A 22,520-nucleotide genomic window follows, 5' to 3' on the forward strand; every position below is an offset into this window, starting at 1 on the left:
TGTAGTACAAATGAGAGACAAAAGCTGAGGGTGTTGTTCCCATAAGCAAGATCATGCCTATAATCCCAGCACTTTGGGAGGCCGAGGCAGGTGGATCACGAGGTCAAGAGATCAAGACCATCCTGGTCAACAAGGTGAAACCCCGTCTCTACTAAAAAATGCAAAAACTAGCTGGGCATGGTGGCGCGTGCCTGTAGTCCCAGCTACTCGGGAGGCTGAGGCAGGAGAATTGCCTGAACCCAGGAGGCGGAGGTTGCGGTGAGCCGAGATCGCGCCATTGCACTCCAGCCTGGGTAACAAGAGCAAAACTCCGTCTCAAAAAAAAAAAAAAAAAAAAAAAAAAAAAAGATCATGCCAATTTTTATTCCAAAATCCCTTCAGCATCCAAATTAGAGAAATTGTCATTCATATACAATTTGTTTACAAATCCTCATTTGAGATACCCTTTGATACATACCTGAAACATGTCACACTGTGGTATACTCCAAAAGAGAGATGTGCCTTGTGAGTTAAACATACCTGCATGAGAGTGATACGAGCCACATGTGTATGTAACTCCAAAATACTGTGATACAACACACATCCATTCAGAAGCCTATTACTTCTTTACAAATTGTTTTGATTAGAGCTTGTTTATTGACAAAATGTATAAGTGTCTGGAATTACAGTCTTCATAATTAGATTGTATTCTAGAAGTGTATTTTTGATAAATTAGATGCCTTTCATAGAAAGAATCAAATGAATTCTCTGGGTTGATGTTTCAAATAGAAAGTAGGCATTACCTCCAATTTTGAGGTAAAGACTTACGGTCCCCGAGGTTGACTGACTGACTCAAGACACCATGGTGGTAGGGAAACAGATGAGTTGGGTTAAGTATGTATTTGCCATTTGTCCACATTATATGCAAAACAAGATAAATGTCAGGAAAATAAGCATTATCTATTGAAAGGCGGCCTTCAGGAAAATATTCAGATGTGCCAAAAAAAGGCAATATTCTCTTTTTTATATAGCTTTGTTGTAATTATGTGGGGGCATTTTCATGGGAAATCACAGTTGTCTGCAATACTTCCAGAGTTGTTTTAAGCTGATAGAGAAGGTTAATATGTTTATTATGATCGGCACCTGTGCCATTCTTTTTGGCTGAATATAGTTGATGAGAGGCAAAGTTTTTAATATCACTGGCAAGGTAAGATCACAGCATGACTGTGCTATTGCCCTAAGTATGTTTGCTACATTCAGCTGAGCCAATTGTGTAGCAGGTATGGAGAGGGATGCTGGGAATCCTGAGATGAAGTTATCACCTTTCTTGCCTTCAAAACATAGGTGAAGACAGGCAATACCTGAATAGATGGGTTTAACACAACATAGGAAGTGTGATGAGAGACAGCGGTTCTTTGTTTGCTTGTTTTATGTTTTTGAGAGCAAAAAAGAAGGGAATGAAGCAGAAAAGCCTTCTTGAAAGAGATCATAGCTGAGCTGTAGAGTAAAAGATAAGTGATATAGGGGAGTAATACCCTAAAAGTAGGGGAGAAAGGCTACGTTTATAGACTGTCCTGCAGGTTTCAGGGGTAAATGTGACTATGCAGAAGACCATTTTCCCACTATTAATGAAGCATAGAAATGATCTTAATAAACAGATTTTATTCAACAGTTTAATTACTTAAGGACTTTTAAAGCCAAATTACTAGCTGTAGTAGTAGTCAATTTGCTCAAAATGCCTCTTGAATTCATTCCCTCAGACTTTAAATAACACATATAGGTAATGAAAGGTATGGGAAAAAATCGAGATGTAAACAGACAAAAGCCAGATAAGTGGCACCGGAGTAAACTTTATTTTGTAAATGCAGTCAGAGAGCTTGGGACTCATAACACAGAGTAATTATTTTAGTTAGAATTAAATTAACAGGAAATAGCAAAGCAGTATTATTGAATCACAAGGAAATTATTGGTCGTGATTTATTATCAAAGTATTTTTCATCATGTTTCTCAAGATAGTGACAGTTGTTTCAATATTACAGTATTGAGCATCATGAACAGATAAAATATTAATGCACATTGTATTTTTTTTTAATCTCAGCAAAATCTAGGAATAGTTGATGATAGGGTAAAAGATAATAAAAATCAGTGGAAAATACCTTTTAATATTCTCTTTAGAGTACTTACCTGTGATTTAACATACAGTGTTTGAAGTCAGACAGGTTATAAAGGTTGAAAATTATAAAAATATCCATGTATTAAAAGAGATCTGTAACAAAATTGGCCTGAGAATCTATCCACTTATCTACCCAGATTCTTCAGATATATTCTTGAGACAAAACATCTTATATCTAGGGTTGGCTATTTTATTGTTATCTCCATGTATTGCCTTATGTTTATGACTTTTGGCAAATCGTAACTTCTGGATCATCTACTTCTCTAGATGATGAATGGATACAACAATATATTTTCTTAGTCTTAAAGAAATGTTGTGTTGGAGGCTGAAATGCAATAAATGATCAACATACTTTCTCCTCTACAATACATGGATAGCATTGCCTTTGCATGACATGTAAATTCAGTGTTTTATTCAAAATAATCGTCTTGAACAAGATTTAGAAAGCAGGACTAACATTTTATTCGTTGTCGTATTTATGTGTGTCCTCTCTTCTTCTGAAAAAGATCCAAGAAAACTTACAGAGATGCTTGTACTATGAGAGTAAACTAAACTGGCTGGGGACATTGAAACCAAGGGATAATATAGGGTGAGAAATCTGAAAAGTCTGCAGGGGACAGCATGTCACAAAGACATGTCTTGCTAGAGACTTTAGCTGTAAGTTCTCTAACCACTAATGCAGAGGAGAAAGCTCTCTCCCTTTCATGATAAACAGGGTCCTTTCAGAGCAGAAAGCTTAAGTGGGCAGCACACAAGATTCCTAGTCCTGATACCAAAGAGATTGTCCTATACCTGTTGTTCATTACTCAATTCTGTAGAGACTTACAAATTTTAACTAGAACAAAAGAGAACCAAATAGCAAAGAACTGCTTCTTTTAAAGTTTCCCAATAACTTCAACACAGGCATATCAATGTGTAGTTTGGTAAACTTGACCATTGCAATTGGGTCTAGGTTTGTTATTCTGTCAGACTGACTTTATCCAGATGGATGAGAAATTGGATTTACTCAAGACCAGTGAATTATCACTTCTTTCTGCAATGTTTTTGATAAGCATTGTGTGGCAGGAATTTAAGTGTTAACGATTAAGAATTGAACATTGGATTGAAATAATTAACCAATCATGGGTAAGTTTGGCACAATCAGAAAATGATCATAAGGGCTTAAGTGATTCAGGCATTTTTAAGTCCCCTATATTAGGTTCCTACCACTGCTGTGGTGAGCCCTGTTTATATAAGGCTCCTCTATACCCATCAATATGAAAAGGTTGTGTTTGAAGTGCTCTAATAGAACCTTCCATCTCAGTGGTTATTAAGATACCTGAAACTTGCATAAGAATGGAGGAGGATGGATTCTAAACAAAACCTTCGTAACTCAGAGAATTTTAAGATTGCAGTGAAATAAATCATGACTATAAGCTTACACTGTTGAAGGTCAAAGATAATCATTTTATTTGTTCTGATTAAACCAGTGTTACCAGATTTCATACGAATTGTACTACTACAAAATTACTATGTAACACTAAAGTGCTGTTTTGTGATTTTTTTCCTGGGTAACTTGAAAGCAAGTTCTAGAAGTCTGGGTCCATAAATAGGAATATGTCACAGCCTACAATTCTCTTTGCTTTTCACATATTCATACGAATCTGCTTCTGAAATTTAAATCTAGAAGAGGTCAAGGTGATACAGATATAAAGAGTAATGTTTCACATAAAATACCATAATATATTAATATATACAAGGGATTCTAGGGAGAATAGAGGACTGGATACTTAAGTGAGTTTTATCTCAAAGAAGTTCTTTAAAAACATTTCTTTTTACTGTAAAAACTCTACTAAAATCAATGACAGCTAGCTTTTTTACCCTGCCATATCCTGTCTTTAACAATCAGTATTTTCATTGGTTAAACACAACTTGTGTATTGCTTGTTACTGATTGCCAGGTCCACGAAAGTTTCATGGATTTTAAGCGATTCACGGCTAAATATTAAATTGAATGGGATTTGAGGGAACATTCATTTTTATGGCGTGGAATAGCTTGCATTTGCCAAACAAATTGGCAGAACTTAAATTCTATTATACGAATGGCTACTGTGACATCTCTTATGTTTGTTATATTACTTTAGCTCCTACAGTCTGTATCTTTTCTAACATGTTACATTTCACCGTTGCACTGAATACCAGTATTTTGCACTTACTTCTCAGCAGTATGTGCTCAACTTAGCTTTGGCCATTAAATTAACTCAAAGGAGTAGAACAAGAGTCTGCTCTAAACTGCCGAGTGCTTAGCATGTTTTTTGTAGTTGCACAGGTCAATCTCAGTTGATAAAAGCTTTCTAGTGAGAACTGATACGTGTTTACTCAATCCTTACCTCTCCTCACCTAAACTAGGAATGCACCTGAGAAGGTAGTGATGATCACTTTAAGGTGAAGAAACCTGAATTAACATGTTGGTATTGATAAAATATTTATTAACTATTAATATAGAAAAGAAAGTCTAGTGAATAATATCCATGTTTATATGTTATGCTTTTTAAAAATAGCATCCTAGTACACTCTGGCCATAGGAAAGTTTGAATATTTTTTAAATACTATATTTTAAAAATAGATATCCATTGATATGGACAATAATAAATTTATTAGTATAGTTTCTAACTTTCATCCTAATTAATCAGTTGAATAACAGATGATTTAACTCTTTTGAGATATCAGTTATAAAAACTAATATACCTGTTTGAAATGTTAATACTGGTGGAATAAATTAAACATTTGAATATTAATAAAGTATAATTGTCCAGTATACATAATTTTAGATTAATGAACAATGTAATTATGTATTAGTCCTTTTAAATATCTTATGTTATTGTTATATTCATAATAATATCAAGTGTTTTTTATAATGATTAAACCTTTCTAAAAACTTTAAAATACAATTGACAAATATATGAAAGCTAATATTATATACTTTTTTCCTTTAATTTTAGTCATGATTTCATTGGGGAATTTACAACAAGCTACAGGGAACTTTCTAGAGGCCAATCACAATTCAACGTATATGAGGTAAGAGGCATTTTATTTTACAGTTGTTTTTTTTCTAGAATAAATAAATCTATGCTTTAAAAGTATGGATTCTGCAAAATGTAATTGCCAAGGGTTAACTAAGTGCCAGTGTGTGTAAGAATCTTTGAAGTTGTTGAGCATTTTTAGATTCAATGATATTGCTTCTTCAAGTCACATCTAAATGTCTTTGATTTTTAATTCTTGTGTATAAAGCATTTTACTTTAAAAATATGGATATGAGTTCATTGTTTCTTAAGCTTCAGGCTTTATGTTTTGCCTTTCTACCAACCTCCTCTTCCGCCCCTTCCTAATAAAGAAGAAAATCAGGCATTTTAATTGTGTCAATCTGGCATCATCAAATGAGCTTGGTCTGCATATATATCTGAGCACCTTCACCACTGTTTAGGTGGAGACTGAGGGAAATGACAAGGTAATATGCAGTCATTAAATAAATCCAAGTTGTTAAAGCAGACACATTACAGTTATTTCTGCCTAAACCCACTATGCCAGTTAATCACCAGATATTTGTTGAGCATATAGTATGTTCTAGCACTGTTACTCCTTGAGGTATGGTATCTGTACCTTTCCTATAATTTTAATATATGTGGATACCAAAGAAAATATCTCAGTGTTTAATCAAGAATGGTAATACTTCCCTGCCAGGTTGATGTTAAAATTGGCCTCTATTAAGTAGAGAGTGAAGAAATCTCCTTCTATTACTTTATTCCATCGTCATTTATTCATTCATAACAAAATTTAGTAAGTAGTTTCTATATTTCATGTTTTGTGTTAGGCCCTGGGGATACAGAGATGAATACAAATTTCGGTGTCTTATGGGAGAGACAGATGTATGTTTTGTATAAAATATGTTTTGCATCGATTGATATGTGCTCTATATAGTAGTATACTTACTGCACTATGGAATTATTACAGAGGGGCCAAACTCAGTTCAATAAAATTTCTCAGTTAGCGACAGAGATAAAGTAATGCACCAATCTATCTGGGTCTTTTATGGAAAGATTGTTAGGGCTCTAAACAGGAAATAAGTCATATAAGACATGTTATAATTATATAAATAACCTATTTTGTCTGCGTAACGTCAAGGCTGAGAAAAAACAACACGTGCACACTAGTTCTCCGTGTACTGAGGCATCATCTACTGCTGATCAACACACAGTACTCCAGAGATGAACCACTTTTAGTTTCTCTAGCCTTTATAGCATTTTCTCATCATTGGTTTCAGTCCGTCTCCAACCTCTCTTGTCCAATAAAGCTTGCTAAATGACAAGACTGGTGCCACATCTGATGAGATGACAAAGAAGCTTAATGTTCATTTCTTCTTAAATACCTGTAAGACCATGACTTCAAATATAAATGTCTTCTTATTATACATACATATTTTCAAAAGAAGAGATCGGTCTGAAGAAAATGTAGGAGACTATTATGAATTATGTACAAGTAATTTTAGGGTTTCAATGGACAGTCTGGTCCAATACATTGCAAACTTCATTATCTGCACTTGTGCAAGGGATTCAGGTTTATCAAGGCAACTGAAAAAATTTCCAGCCATTAGTCCTTCAGATAATTATTTCTGCCCCTTTCTTTTTCTCCTCTCTTTTTGGTACTACCATTCTGCTTCTGTTGTTATGCTTAACGGTGTCCCATGGCTCTTTTAGGCTCTGTTTTGTTTGTTTCTTTCTTTCCTTTTTTCTTTTTTTGTTTTGTTTCTCAAACAGGAAAATCTCAATTGACAAATCTTCAAAATTACTGATTATTTCTCCTGCCAGCTCAAATATTCTGTTGAACCCTCCTGGTGAATTTTTCATTTCAGTTGTACTTTTCAAGTTGAGAATTTCTGTTTGGTTCCTTTTTATATAATTTTGATCCTTTTTTTATATTTTCTATTTGGTAAGGAATTGTTTCATACTTAAACCTTTAGACATGATTTCCTTCTTTCAATATACCTGTAATGACTGATTTAAAAACTTTGTTTCAGTTTTTAAATCTTAAAAACTTGCATGACTTGCATGTCTGCAGGTCCCCAGGAACAATTTCTGTCAACTACTTTTTTCTATGTATAGAAAAGTGTGGTCCATACTTTCCTGTTTCTTTGAAAATCTTATTTTTGTTGTTGTTGAATGCTGGAAACTTTAAGTAATACAATGGGTTATATTGGAAATTAGATTCTCCACCACCTCCAAGGTGTTTGTTTTTTGCTCTCTGTTAAGTGATTTTTCAAGGACAAATTCTACAAAGTCATTACTTTTTGTTGTATGGGCTACTTAAGTGTTTGCTTGGTTAGATTCGTGATCAGCAGATGATTCGATAGAGATTTGTGTACATTTGGGCACTTCTTATGAGCTCCAACAATGTCAAATCCTGACTTCGCTTTCACTTGTTTGAGCAGAGACTTGAGGTTGGACAGAGATAAGAATTCCCTAGATCTTTCCTGGGCGTGTGTATAGCACTTCAAAGGGCGTGGCCTTCCAGATTTCCAGCAATAATCCAGAGCTTTTAAAAGCCCCCTATAAACTTCCCATTCCCTAGATCTTCCTTTTCGTTTTTTGAGTTAGCCTCTTACTTGGCCCAGATTAAATCATCACCTCCAGCAGCTATGCTGTTAAAAACCTGCCACTGACTGCTTTTCACAAATGTCCTGGAGATACGGCTTCTCCTGAGCAGGCTTTAAGTCAATTAATGACAAGCCCAAGCCCTATGAATGGAGCTTTTCCAGAAAGCTTCTGTATAGATCAGTTAATGACGATTCTCTAGAAAAGACACATTCTTTTAAGTTTTGTTTTTAATTGACACTTGATAATTGTAAATATTAATGGTGTACAGTACGGTGTTTCAATATATACATACATTGTATAAGGATCAGGTCAGGGTAATTATCGAAGAAGTTCTTACCCATTCTGTCCCCTCCAGTGCCTTTTAAACTGTTGGTTTACACAGCTACTGTAGTTGCTAAGCTGACGGTTTTCAGTGCTATTACAGAGCTGAGAAAAGTAGGACCGGAGTAAAGCAAATTAAAATGACATAGTGAGATTTACTCTTTTTCTTGAATGAGTGATCATCGATTGTTGCAAGCCTTTTATTAATTTCCAGATTCATGAAAAAATTTGATTTTGACAATTTTTGCTAATTTCTTATTGTCTTTATGGACAAGCAGTTTTTCAGAGCATCTTATTCCATCATTCTAAAGTTACTTCCATAGTCCGTTATTTAGTTTTAGAAGTGACAAATGCTACTTTATTTATATATTGCATAACTTTATTATTGTTAGATGTATTATTGGTGATTGAAATGATCCTGTATGATTAAATGAAGAAACATTTAAGTAATTAAATTTAATTATGTAATTTAAAAGCAAATCATCTGAGGTAATTTTTCCGTGACAGTAGTACATTATGATATGCTGACAGGCAAAAGACTGATATGAACTGAAAGATGCTTTTGAAATTCTAAAAGTGGCTCCTAAAATTTAGGAAAACCTCTTCTAAACCAAAAGCATAATGCTAGATGAATGATTTTTAGGTAGAAAAATGCTGAAATACAGCTTTTCAAGAAAAGTGTATCACTGAACTCTTTATTTTCAAACTTTTGATTGAATGAATTTTATTCACTGATTTCCTATATATTGTTGAGAGTTGTGTGCTCCTCAGATTATCTGGAAGAATTGAGTAATTCTTCAAACCTCAAGATCAAACATTACCTTTCTCCTCCAAACAACCTTTTCCATACTTAATAGTATAACCATTGAACCGTCTGAAAAATGTGTGATCTTGCTGGTGATACCCACCATCCTTACTGATGCATGTTTTCCTATAGAATGTGTTCATTTAGGGCTTTCTGAAATACACAATAGGTAATACATGGGATAGATGACCATTTCTTCTTTAGATTTTCTACTTTAACCTGCCAAGTGTACTGTATTCTGTTTTCTTAATTTTCTCTGCGAGCAATTTTCAATGGGGCTGCAGTATTTAATGCTTCGTTACTTCTTGCATAGACTATTTAAAATAGGACCCTAACTGTTGCCTCCGTTTTCTCTCCTTACAACTCTATCCTGTAGACCAGGGGTTCCCATCCCTCAGGACACAGACAAGTACAGGCCTGTGGACTTGTAGGGACCGGGCCACACAGCAGGAGGTGAGCTGCGAGCAAGGGAGCCTTACCGCCTGAGCTCTGCCTCCTGTGTGCTCCTTATGAGAATCTATTGCCTGACGATCTGAGGTAGCAGTTTCATCCCAAAACCATCCTCCTCACCCCCGTCCATGGAAATGTTGTCTTCCATGAAACCAGTCCCTGGTGCCAAAAAGGTTGGGGACTGCTGCTGTAGACCTATTATATCATTCTCCTGTTAAACATCAACTAAATAACACCCAAACTCCCTGGCCTAGGATTAAGGATCTTAACATGGCCTCAGCTCATTTTTTCAGATTCACTTCTGACCTGGTTGTATGGGCTCTCTACCCCAGCCAACTTGGATCAGTTGCTTTTTCTTCTTTCTAGAATGGTGTATTTATTGATTTTTTTTAAAATTGAAGCCCTAGTTAAAGTAATAAATTATGGTTCAATTAATACTTATTCACAAATTATTTCATCTTCTTTTCCTGTCAAATGCTTTCCCCATATTTTGGATTGAGATGATCTGAAGAAGACTCTCTTCAGGCAATTATGTATTATATTTATCCTGTTAGATTGGCAGGTCTTACTTATCTTAATATTCCCTATATCCCCTAATATTTTATGAAATATAGAAGTGCAATCAAATTTACTTACGGAACAAATAGTCAAAAGGCCAATCTTGTGTCCACAAACCAGACATTTACCAATTATTATGTAGCATTGGTAACTGGTGGAAATTACTATCATTATAAAACAGTAGTTAGGTCAATAGATCCTTTAAATATTCACATATTGGATGATTTGCTATGTTTGTGTATTTAATTTTAAAAGTTATGTCACTTGAATATACTTTAACAACCCATCATTTTTCTATAAAGCACTCATTAGTTAGGACGTTAGATGTTAAAGGTCTCTATCATATCAAGAAGGTGACCATAGTTAAGGGTAATCAATATGTACAGGTGAGAAGAATATTACAGACAAAACATTTTTTTTAAAGATCGTCACTATTAACCTTTGCAGAGAAGTTTTGGCTGAATGACTGTCCAAAGTCATACTGAAAGCATTTGTAAATGAATACATGCGTAAGAAGTGAAGGCAGCAAGTTGAACTAGAAATGTTTTAAACGTCAGTATAAACCCTAACACATTTTAATTGTTTTGTCTGCTTTTTAAGGTGGTGAATCCCAAAAAGAAAGGAAAAAAGAAAAAATACACTAATTCTGGAACAGTAAGTCAAATTTTATATTATTTTTTAAAGATTAAAATAAATGAATAAGTATATATGTATGACATCTTTAATCCTACTGGAAGCAATTGAAAATCTGAGCTGTGTTTCACTTAGTGTTTTAATATGAAGGAACATAATAGAAAAATCAACTTCCCAGGGGACTGATTGTAATGGAGAATACCTGATAGAAGGTCGCGACCTGGCTTCTTGTAGATTATTCTAGGGGCTGCAAGGCCCCTGAGGGAGGCTGAAGTTTGTATTATGAACTCTTCATTCAGTGGAATCAGAGTAGAGTGAATCAGGCAGACATACAGAATGTAAGTGGAAGTAAGAAATACTATACTGTTTACAGGCTATACCTAACAAGTAAGACTCATTTCATGGTGTGTGTATGTGCTCATTCAAAAAAGTTGTCATAACAATTGACAACTCTGTGGGAATGATGTACCAAATCAGTACAGAAGGGTAGAACGATGGAAGTATCAAACAATCATAGAAAAGCAGTATTTTAAGAAAAAATGTACTGCAGAGTTTTTACTTCAGATTAACTTTTTTGGGGAGAAGCAAAATCTAAGTTTTTTCTGTTTTCTTTTAAAGATCTCTATAAAGCAAGACAGTTAAAATATTAGATGGGCTCATTACAGAAACAGGACTGAAAACATACATTTCCTCTTGAAGGCTTTGCTCACTGATTTTGGTTTTTTGGTTTTAACTCCCTTTCATCTTTCCTTTTATCTACAATGGGAAATAACACAGTGTCCTTGTAGATAATTTTCATGCTGTTCTTCAAAGGAAGGAAACTGGTCATGGAAAGACATTGGTTAATTTTTTTTGGTCCCTTTCCTTCAGATAATTTTAAATGTAAGAACAATCAGTCCTAGCAGATGTTAATAAAAAATAATCTCTTTAGTGATTTTCAAAATGCAAAGAAATACGATTTTCTCTCTAATAGAAAAGAGTCTATTTGGGGTTACAAACAACTAGAAGGTAATTTTGTCTTTTTCTTTTTCAGGTAACTTTACTCTCTTTCTTGGTAGAAACAGAAGTTTCATTCCTTGACTACATTAAGGGAGGGTAAGTCATTCTCTGAAATTGCTTTGTTGTTTAGGCATTTCTTTAAATGTGTGTAACAAGTGCTACCTTGAGGTACCTGGCACTGAAATAATCACCTTTATTATATTTTGATGGCAAGCCTATTGAAAAAAAGAAAAGAATATTTTTGTTTCAGATATAAAGAAAAAAAAAACTTACCTACCTAGAGCTACTACTTTTGGGGAAAATTGTAACTTTTCTTTAACCAAGAGAAAATATTTTATTGTATGATTGATAGTTATAGATAAGGTTATTATGCACACTTTAATAGGATGTTTTTGTTTGCCTAATACATAGGAAATGAATAAGTATATATATATGTAAATATAAGTATATATTTACATGCACTATTTATTATTTGTAATATAGGTGAAAAGCCTGGGGCTTGATTTAAATGTATATACTAGGTTAAGAATATTAAAGGAGAGCCAGGTACGGTGGCTCACGCCTGTAATCTCAGCACTTTGGGAGGCCGAGGTGGGCAGATCACCAGGTCAGGAGATCGAGGCCATCCTGGCCAACGTAGTGAAACCCCCGTCTCTGCTAAAATGCAAAAAATTAACCAGGTGTGGTGGCACATACCTGTGGTCTCAGCTACTTGGGAGCCTGAGGCCGGGGAATTGCTTGAACCCAAGAGGTGAAGGTTGCAGTGAGCTGAGATCACACCACTGACTCCAGCCTGACAACAAAGCAAGATTCTATCTCAAAATAATAATAATAATAATAATATTAAAGGAATGTACCTTGTCATTAAATCAGAATGCAGAAATAGATGGTGTAGTTATTTACTTGGTCCCACAGCTCTCAGATAGGAATACTTTTCAGGAAAAAAAATAGTTGTAATCATTTTTTAAATTTTTCAAAACCCAGACAGATCCTGTGTTGGTAGTGTATTATAAGTTCTTACACCTTTGTAAATAGGGAAGTCTTTTCAATTTTCCCTCTCATTTTAACCTATTTCTTCATTTTCTTAACCTGACCAAGTATCCCCTGTACTACACTGTTCTCACAATGCTATAAAGAAACTACCCGAGGCTGGGTAATTTATAAAGGAAAGAGGTTTAATTGACTCACAGTTCAGCATGTCTGGGGAGGACTCAGGAGACTTACAATCATGGCGGATGGCTGACAGCCAAGAGGAAGCAAGGCATGTCTTACATGGCAGCAGGCAAGAGAGTGCCTGTGAAGGAGGGCCTGTCAAACACTTATAAAACCATCAGATCTCATGAGAACTCACTATCATGAGAACAGCATGGGGGAAGCAACCCCCATGATCCAATCACCTCCCACCAGGGCCCTCCCTCAACACATGGGCATTATGGGGATTACAATTTGAGATGAGATCTGGGTGGGGACACAGAGCCAGACAAAACCATCTCCAGAGATTTAAAAGAAGCATTCATTGTCTTGCAGTATGAAATGTCTACATATTTTGTTTGCCTTCACCTTGTATTTTCAATATGCAATAATGGAGTGAAGCAAATTTGAATGTGTTTAGTAACTTTATGATGAATAACAAACAGATATTACTCATATAAACCTCTTCCTAATTATGATTCAGCAACTACCCCCACCCCCAACCCATACAGACTCACTGGTAGAATGTCCTCAGGCTGGAGAAAGGGATGAGGGAACGGGAGGGGGCCAAAGGAACAAAGACAGCTTCACAAAATCCAGAGAACTTGCCTCTTACTGCTCTTACTTAAGGAAACAAAGCAAACAAACAAACAATACCAGTTAAATGAGTAATCTTTGCTATTTATGCACATCCAACATGCAAAGTACTGCAGACTCAGAAGCAACAGTGGTTGTTTCAATAAAGTTAAAAGTGCAAAGTAGAAAAAGTTTGCCAACTCTTAGTATTTCGATGTCTGTGCCTATTTTTATTTTTAGAAGATGGAAAAATAGAATGTTCAATTTGTCATAAAAATATATTTTATTTCTGTAAAAACTCCTTAGTAGTTGTAGGTAATAGTGTTACAGGATCTTTAGAGTATTGTTTTTCTGGCCTGAAACTTCTGGCTGGTGGCACCTTTTCCTGAGTTTTCTTGTTCCTGCTGGGCTCATTCCACCCACTTGGCCTGGCAGGCTGCACTTTTCTCATGCTACCAGCCTGGATCCCATGCCTGCCAAGGGCAAATCAGGCATGGAGTGGCAAGGGGTGTGTGAGCATGGGATCCGGCCACCATGCAGTCAGACATGCTGGCTACTGAAGCAGGGCAGGCAGCTCTGGGTGCTGGCACAGGTGCCAGCTCTCTGCGAGGCTGTGGCTGGCCCAGACACACCACAAGCAGCTTCCCTAGCTGGCACCAGGAATTCTGTGGCACCCAGCAGCTTGAAGATGCTGGACACTGTAGGACCCCAAAGATGAAGTCACAGCCCTGGCTGAGGGAGCTCCCAGGTCTGGGCCCCCCCAGGGACTGCAGCTGTTCTTTCCTTTGACTGCAACATGGTGAACAATGGGCATGTTTCAGCCCTGTTTGTGTTATAGCTCTTTTACCTTTGCCGTTTGGCAGGTCCCAAGTTCTTCTGTAACCAGGACTAATGAGGTACACAGAGAAGTGGAGGGTGAGCCAACACGAAGAGTTTTATTGAGCAATAGAATAGCTCACAGGAGACCCACAGGGGTAGCTGCTTTTTGCAGTCAGGGTGTCCCAAGTGTTTAGCTCCTAGCAAAGGGGGGACCCTGGAGTGGGAAGCTCCTCTCTGCAGGCAGGTTGTCCTGTCATTTTCCCAGCTCCCAACAGATAGGAGGCCTTGGAACGGGTTGCTCTTCTCTGCAGGCAGGCCCTCTCGTCATCTCCCCAGCTCCTAGCAGAGAGGAGGCCCTGGTGTGGGTTGCTCCTTTCTGCAGCTGGTAGTCCTGATGTCCCTGCAAGTCTCTAAAGTGCACAGCAGAAAGGAGACCCTAGAGTGGGTAGCTCCTCTCTGCTGCTGGTCATCCCCATCCTCACCAGGCATCCATCCCCTTCTGCTCAGGAATCTGTCTGTCTCCCATTGCTGTTCATGGCATCCAGGCTCAGCCTCCACTTTGCCACAGGATCAGAGTGGGTGCCAACAGCAGGGAGGAGCCAGGAAGTGGGAGCAGGCACTTCTGAGCCTGTGAGGGAAGGGGCCCTTTCTGGGCTCCCAAGGGTGCAGGGATGCCTGAGTGTGCAGCCATGGTTTGGGCAACTGCAGCTGTGTGGGGAAATGGGAGGCAGCGGCTCCTGCCTGCTCCATGGAGCAGGTGTGGCCTGGGAGGCCCTGGTCTGTAGCTGTGTTTTGAATGGCTGCAGTGCACCAGGGAGCTCCTGCCCCAACTCAGAAAAGGCCGGGCTCCCACTTGTCCCCGAGTCCCACACACTCCATGGAGCATGCAGCCCCGGCCATGCCTCCCTGCTGCAGCCAGCGCGATGGCGGTCGCAGGCTCTCTGGAGTAGCTGCTGCCATCAATATTTGATAAAGAAATGAGGAAGTAAATGGACATTGCTAAGCACCTTTATAACTTAAAAAGAAAGTACTTGGTATATTTGGTTATATTTTACATATAGAAATACTGATTTGTGGTATTGAAATGTTATAAATTTCAGTTTTTGTCTTCTTTTTTGGTTTATGAGCATGTGAAGAGTATGTATGTGTATATATAAAAGATGTGTAATATATTTGGTCAGCAGTGCAAATCTAACAATATGTGGCTGTGAGTCTACCAGTATGAAACATTTTCAGAATCTGGTACCAATAAATCATTTTTATTGTTTGTTCTCATTCTCCTGTTGAAAATTCTTACAGCTAATCAGAGCAGATGGGTTTCTACAGTACCTAGAGCAATGACAGTCTTAACTCTATCACACTGATAGAGTTTGCATTTTTACCGAAGGCTTACTCTAGCCTATCAGCTTACTCTCAGATGTGATTTGTGTATGATAATAGCTTACGTCTGCTATTTTCATTATGTTTTATAATAGTGGGATCACACTATGTGCAATACACTGCATTGTATATTTTGTTCATTAAACATATTGTGTGTATATTCTAGTACATCACTACCTTTTTGTAAACCATTTTCCATTATATGACTGTACATCATTTAAAAAATTTCCTGTTAATACATGCTTTAGTTACATCCATTTTTTATTATAAACAAAGCTGCAACATAAATACATTTTGTGCACTTCATTAGTGCATGTGGGTATAGATATGCAAGCATGTCTGTAGAGTCCCTTCCTACAAATAATGTTATTGGATTTAATGATATATGTATTTCACAACTTGTTAGATATTTCTAAATTGTATTGCTAAAAGACTCTAAGAATTTATACTTTCCAAATCTATGTAGGATGTTTATCATATCCTTAACCTTACCTTAATGTGGCATCATCAATTCAGGGATCTTTTTTCTTTTCTGGCTTCAAGGTTTATTTCTTTATAGTTTTTTGGGATACAGGTGGATTTTGGTTACATGGATAGGTTCTTTAGTGGCGATGAGATTTTGGTGCACTTATCACCTAAGCAATATACACTGTACCCAATATGTAATCTTTAATCCCTCACCACCCTCATCCAACCTTCACCCCTCAAGTCCCCCAAAGTTCATTGTATCACTCTTATGCCTTTGCATCCTCATAGCTTACCTTCCATGTATAAGTGAGAACATAGGATGTTTGCTTTTCCATTCCTGAGTAACTTTACTTAGAATAATGGCCTCCACCATCACCCAATTTGCTGTAAAAGACATTATTTTGTTCCTTTTAATGACTGAGTAGTATTCCATGCGGTATATATACCACACTTTCTTTGTTCACTTGTTGGTTGATAGGCACATAGGTTGGTTCCATATATTTGTAATTGCAGATTGTGCTGCCGTAAACATGTGTGTACAAGTGCTTTTTTCATGTAATGACTTCTTTTCCTCTAGGTAGATGCCCAGTAGTGGGATTGCTGGATCAAATGGTATTTCTGCTTGGAGTTCTTTAAGGAATTTCCATACTGTTTTCCATAGCAGTTGTACTAATTTGCATTCCCACCAGCAGGGTAAAATTGTTGTCTTTTCACCACATCCATGCCAACATCTATTGTTTTTTGACTTTTTAAAATTATGGCCACTCTTGCAGGAATAAGGTTGTATCTCATTGTGCTTTTAATTTGAATTTCTCTGATAATTAGTGATGTTGAGCATTTCTTCATATGTTTGCTGGCTTTTTGGATATCTTCTTTTGAGAATTGTCTATTCATGTCCTTTCTGCACTTTTTGATGGGGTCATTGTTTTTTTCTTGCTGATTGGTTGGTGTTCCGTATACAATCTGGACACCAGTCCTTTGTCAGATGTGTAGTTTGCAAATATTTTCTCCCACTGTGTGGATTATCTGTTTACTCTGCTGATCATTTCTTTGGCTGTACAGAAGCTTTTTGGTTTAATTAGGTCTGATTTGTTTATTTTTGCTTTTGTTGCATTTGGTTTGGGGTTCTTAGTCATGAATTCTTTGCCTAAGCCAATGCCCAGAGAGTTTTTCTGATGTTATCTTCCAGAATTCTTATGGTTCAGGTCTTCAATTTAAATCTTTGATCCATCTTGAGCTGATGTTTCTATTAGGGGAGAAATGCGAATTCAGTTTGATTTTCCTACATGTGGCTTGCCAGTTTTCCCAGCATCGTTTATTGAATAGGGTATTCTTTCCCTAGTTTTTATTTTTGTGTGCTTTGTTAAAGATCAGTTAGTTGTATTTGGCTGTACATTTGGGTTCTCTATTCTGTTCCTTCATCTATGTGCCAACTTTTTGCCAGTACCATATTGTTTTGGTAACTATAGCCTAGTGGTATAATTTGAAGTCAGGTAATGTGATGCTTCTAGATTTGTTTCTTTTTACTTAGTGTTTATTTAACCATGCGAGCTCTTTCTTTGGTTCCATATGATTTTTAGGATTGTTTTTACTAGTTCTATGAAGAATGATGCTGATATTGATGGGAATTGCACTTGAGTCTGTAGATTGCTTTGCGCAGTGTAGTCATTTCACAACATTGATTCTTTTCATCCATGAGCATGGGATGTGTTTCCATTTGTTTGTGTCATCTATAATTTCTTTCAGCAGTATTTTGTAGTTTTTCTTGTAGAGATCTTTTACCTCCTTGCTTAAGTGTATTCCTAGGTATTTTATTTTATTTCTTGTTTGCAGCAGTTGTAAAAGGGATTGAGTTCTTGATTTGATTCTGAGCTTACCACTGTTGGTGAACAGCAGTGCTACTGAGTTGTGTACATTGATTTTGTAACCTGAAACGTTACTGAATTTATCAGATCTCGGAGCTTTTTAGATAAGTTTTTAGGGATTTCTACACATACAATTATATCATTGGCAAACAGCCATAGTTTGCCTTCCTCTTTTCCAATTGGGATGCCCGTTATTGCTTTCTCTTGTCTGATTGCTCTGGCTGGGACTTCCAGTACTATGTCAAATAGAAGTGGTGAAAGTGGGCATTCATGTCTTGATCAAGTTCTCAGGGGGAATGCTTTCAACTTTTCCCCATTCATTATGATTTTGGCTGTGGACTTGTTATGTATGGCTTTTATTACTTTGAGGTAAGTCCTTTGTATGCCTGTTTTATTGAGGGTTTTTATCATAAAGCAATGCTCGATTTCATTAAACACCTTTTCTGCATCTATTTAGATGTTATGTGTTTTTCTAAATTCTGATTATGAAATATATCACATTTATTGACTTGCATATGTTTAAACGATCCCCGCATCAATTTAGAGAACTATTTGCCATAACGTTTCCATTGTGGGTTATGCTCATGTTGAATCTGAATTGACAAGTAAAGCTTGAGGTCATCAAAAGGGTGAAAAATCATGAGGTAAGGTATCATGAACAACAATTATATTGATTCTTTAGCTAGCTCTGGTTCATTTAAAATACTTAGTTGAGATTTCGTGATTTTCTTCCTCGACATTAATTTTATAAAACGTTTCTCTTACACCAGACGCAAGGGAGCATGGGTATAGAGAACGTGTAAAACAGGCAACTGTCATGAATTGTTGAGCAATTTTGCTGAGTCAAAAATTACAATTAAACTCACAGAAAGAACTAAATTGCAAGAGATAAAATTTGAAGTTTTATCTCTTCTTATTTTTTCTCACAAAAAATAATGAAATGGAAAATTATAAAAATGTTAAGTTGTTTTTGTTCCTCATGAATCCAATTAGAAATTATGCAGAGTTAAGAAAAGACACATTTAAATACTAAAACAAAATGTTTTAATAGCCTTTTAATATCTTTTCCTTCAAAGGAACTTCTTTTTAGGCCTGGTTTTTAGTATTCAGTATTATACACTGCCACTAGTTTATAGTTATTATTGATATAGATATTTACATGAAAATACAAGCTTGATTGTTTGTGAAACCAGGTTGTTAGTTTGTTACTTTTCATTCATTGTCTCAGTCCCTAATATATTATGTTTAGCTGCAGTAGACAGATTTATGGATTCAGGTGCACAGTGAGAAGGTGAGACAGATCCATACTAAATCAGCCAAAATCCAATTTTTATGCAAATATTACCTGAAATCCAAACCTAATTTTCAGATTTTTTTTTATAAGCAGTGCCATATTTTTTCTGGAGTATGAGATACATTCTATGATTTGAAATAGTAAAAAGCTTTATTTTCTAAACAGAAGAATAATATTCATAAAGGAGCTTTGTTATAACATAAACACTGATCGTCTCTTCTGGATTATTGACCTTGGTGTCATCATTTTTAATCATACTCTGTACTTTTATCCCTGTAGTTAATTTATTTCTCCTTACTTATTAAAAGTAATTTTAGATATTAAAATTTGAACACAATTGACTACTTAAAATGTTTAGTAATCTCTAACTTTTGGCATTGAATACTTCAATTATCATTAATAAGGGCAATATCAGATTCACTTCAAATTATATACTGTTATGAAATCTAAGATAATTTCTTAGGTAGCATCATAATTATTTCGATCATTATTATTTGCGAATTGGGTTAATTCACTTTTACAGACTTGGAGAATATATATTTCCATATTCCCAGTAGCTCACACTGTAAGTATCTGAAGACAGAATCATACATTTCAATTTGGTTCTTCTGCCGTTTAGTCCTCTGTGTCTCTGAAGTCTTATGAAACTCTAGTTTCCCATCACCATAACTAAGGAACAAGTACCTATAAAGTTTTCCACATCTCTTTGATTGGCAGATGAAGGGGGAAAACAGATCCTAAGGTTTGTTGCACAGTGAGTCCCTGCTAAGCCACTAGAAGTTCATGTCAACATGAAATCCTGGTCTATGCTTTTGTCAGAAAATTGAGTGTGTTAGAAACTTGGAGGTCTACAGACTCTTTTTTTCCTTTGAAGAAAGGCCAAACTCTAAGCCAGCCAGTCCAGGTGAGCTTACACTAATTTCCCTGGGTGTCATTTAAATTTTTATTTGTATGACTTGTTAATTCAGAGAGACATAATTTTTAAATATTTTTATAGATCTGAACATAGAGTGGCCATTGAGTAAATACAGAGTAATTAGACAGTCATTCGAAGCATGATTTTCCACTCTTTTTTTCTCCCAAATTTTTTAGCAAAATTAAAACATAATGAACAATAAAACTTTAAATACAGAGTGTGACAAACTGGAATACAAACCTTCACATCTGTCTTCTCAGACTTTATCAATTTGCTCTTACTCTCTCCATGAGTCATACAGCAATCAAATGAAACAGACGGACCAGGCTGCCTGGAAAAAGAAAACATGCTTTTGTATTGCCTCCACTAGAATTTGTCTCAACTGAACTTAGTATCTTCATTGTAGTTACTTGGGAGGACAGGCAAAATCAAGATGAGAAGCACAAACTGCTTGTTTTCTTCATATCTGAAATGCAAGGGAGCATGAGAGAAGGTAACAGGAGAGACAGGAAATGGACAGTAACTTCTAGGGAAGAAACTCGGTAAGGAATAAATGGGGAAAAGTCAGCCCACTTGCAAAGAAGTGGTTGCTGGTAATTGAGGCATTGTAGAGTAGTGACCAAGAATTTGGGTTCTGGCATGAGTTGTACAGTTCAAATCCTAGATCTGCCTCTCGTTAGCATAACCTGTGTTCCTTTCTGTGAAATAGAAATAACAATACCTATTTCACAGAGTAGCTGTGAGGGTTAACTAAATTTCATATGGTTAACCCTTAATAAATGCTAGCTATTTTTATGAAAAATCTCAAAGTTCTAATATGTCTAAGCTCATTTTGTCATCATATTGTTGTAGTAATTGCCCCAGTTAGGAGAGACATGAAGAAAAAAATATGTATTCAAATGTAAAAAGCCAGTGAAAGTTACTTTCTTGTAGTTCATTTCTGTTTGAGGATAACTCCAGGGTATTTCTTTCATTCCAGACAGTCCTGTTCGCTCCAACCCAAACTCGACCCTAAATCTAAAACTTGTTTGAAAAACCTTTAAAAAGAGCTATCTACATATCACAAGCTAATCTTAAAGGCTAAAGTGGGCTTCTTGATATGCTAATTTTAGAGGCTAGTGAAGATTTTTTTTTTTAACTTAGAAATACTTGAAACAATTGAAAAGATTCTGTAGAACATTTAACTTAGTTTTACATAATTGGTGGCAGGCTGGGCAAGGTGGCTCATGCCTGTAATCCCAGCCCTTTGAGAGACTGAGGCAGGTGGATCTCTTTAGCCCAGGAGTGTGAGACTAGCCTGGGCAATATAATGTGACCGCATCTCCATAAAAATTAAAAAGTATAATAGTTGGGTGTGGTGACACATGCCTGTTCTCCCAGCTCCTCAATGGGCTAAGGTGTGGGGATTGTTGAACCCAGGACGTTGAGGCTGCTGTGAGCCATGATTATGCCACTGTACTTCAGCCAGCCTGGCAACAGAGCAAGACCTCTTTAAAAAAAAAAAAATGTGTCATTGCATTGGATATGTTGCTTCAGGGAGCACATCTTGACAGAACATGCAACACTAAAGTGTTTTTCTTTTTCCTTAATCCAATTTCTTATTCAAAAACTGAATATACATGTCTAGGATTTTTTTCTAATGCTGCTTGTTGTGGCACCCAAGTGCTTTGCATTCATCATATCAGTGGAAAGCTAAACCCTGCAGTGCTGAATAGGGATAAATCTAATAAAAACAACCCAATTCAGCCTTCTATAAATATATTCACATGGAATATTATCATATCTAAACTGAACTCATCCAAAGTAAGATTTAGAAAAGAAACTTAGGAATATTAAGAAGACTCTCATGAACACTGAATTGGTTAAGGTTTGAATCTCATTTTTATATGTTTAAAATGTATACTTGGAAAGCTTAGAGATGTATGTTTACATACTTTACCATTATGATTTCATTGCCAGTTTATGTTATGCTGCAGATAATTCTTTTTCAGAGCTCTCCATCTCAAGTCAAAGGAAACCCTTCAGGTACGCCTCATCATTAGGAATAGCACTCACATCGCCAAATGTTGACACTCTGTTGGTGTTGCGCAGTTCATAGTTACGTTCCTTGATTACGGTGTGTACTTGTAGCCACACACAGTGAAAACTAAAAGAACTGAGTGGTGCAACAACAATGAATTTTTGCAAGACTATTATTAATACTCGAAAAACACCTTTAAACCTTTTCCTCCTAATGGTATGCTAATAATTTTCTTTTTAAACATACTACTTGTCTTTAAAACTAAGAACCTTTCGTAGGAACAAAATTTTATCACCTATTTCTGTGAAATTATTCTATTCTAGACAACACACTTTGCTATTTCTAAAATAGTTTCACTATGGTGGGCAATTAGAAGGTTGGGGGCTGGGAGCAGGAGAAACAGAAATACATAACAGTAGCTTACCAAGGGCAGGTGATGGTAGG

At 36.3% G+C, this 22,520-nt stretch overlaps 1 protein-coding gene across 2 annotated transcripts in view; it reads left to right on the forward strand.

Annotated features, from left to right (window-relative positions):
* The window catches only part of CPNE8 (copine 8), a 230,776-nt gene that overhangs the window by 155,031 nt on the left and 53,225 nt on the right, over positions 1 to 22,520 (forward strand). For both annotated transcript variants that reach the window (XM_012435387.3, XM_012435388.3), the window contains exons 11-13: positions 5,133 to 5,208; positions 10,516 to 10,569; positions 11,582 to 11,643. In XM_012435387.3, the coding sequence (XP_012290810.1) occupies positions 5,133 to 5,208; positions 10,516 to 10,569; positions 11,582 to 11,643 (192 nt within the window). The remainder of the gene's footprint in view (positions 1 to 5,132; positions 5,209 to 10,515; positions 10,570 to 11,581; positions 11,644 to 22,520) is intronic.

Source organism: Aotus nancymaae, unplaced genomic scaffold (assembly GCF_030222135.1).
Source record: "Aotus nancymaae isolate 86718 unplaced genomic scaffold, 86718_ANA_hifiasm-v0.15.2.pri h1tg000092l, whole genome shotgun sequence".
NCBI classification, from domain to species: domain Eukaryota; kingdom Metazoa; phylum Chordata; class Mammalia; order Primates; family Aotidae; genus Aotus; species Aotus nancymaae.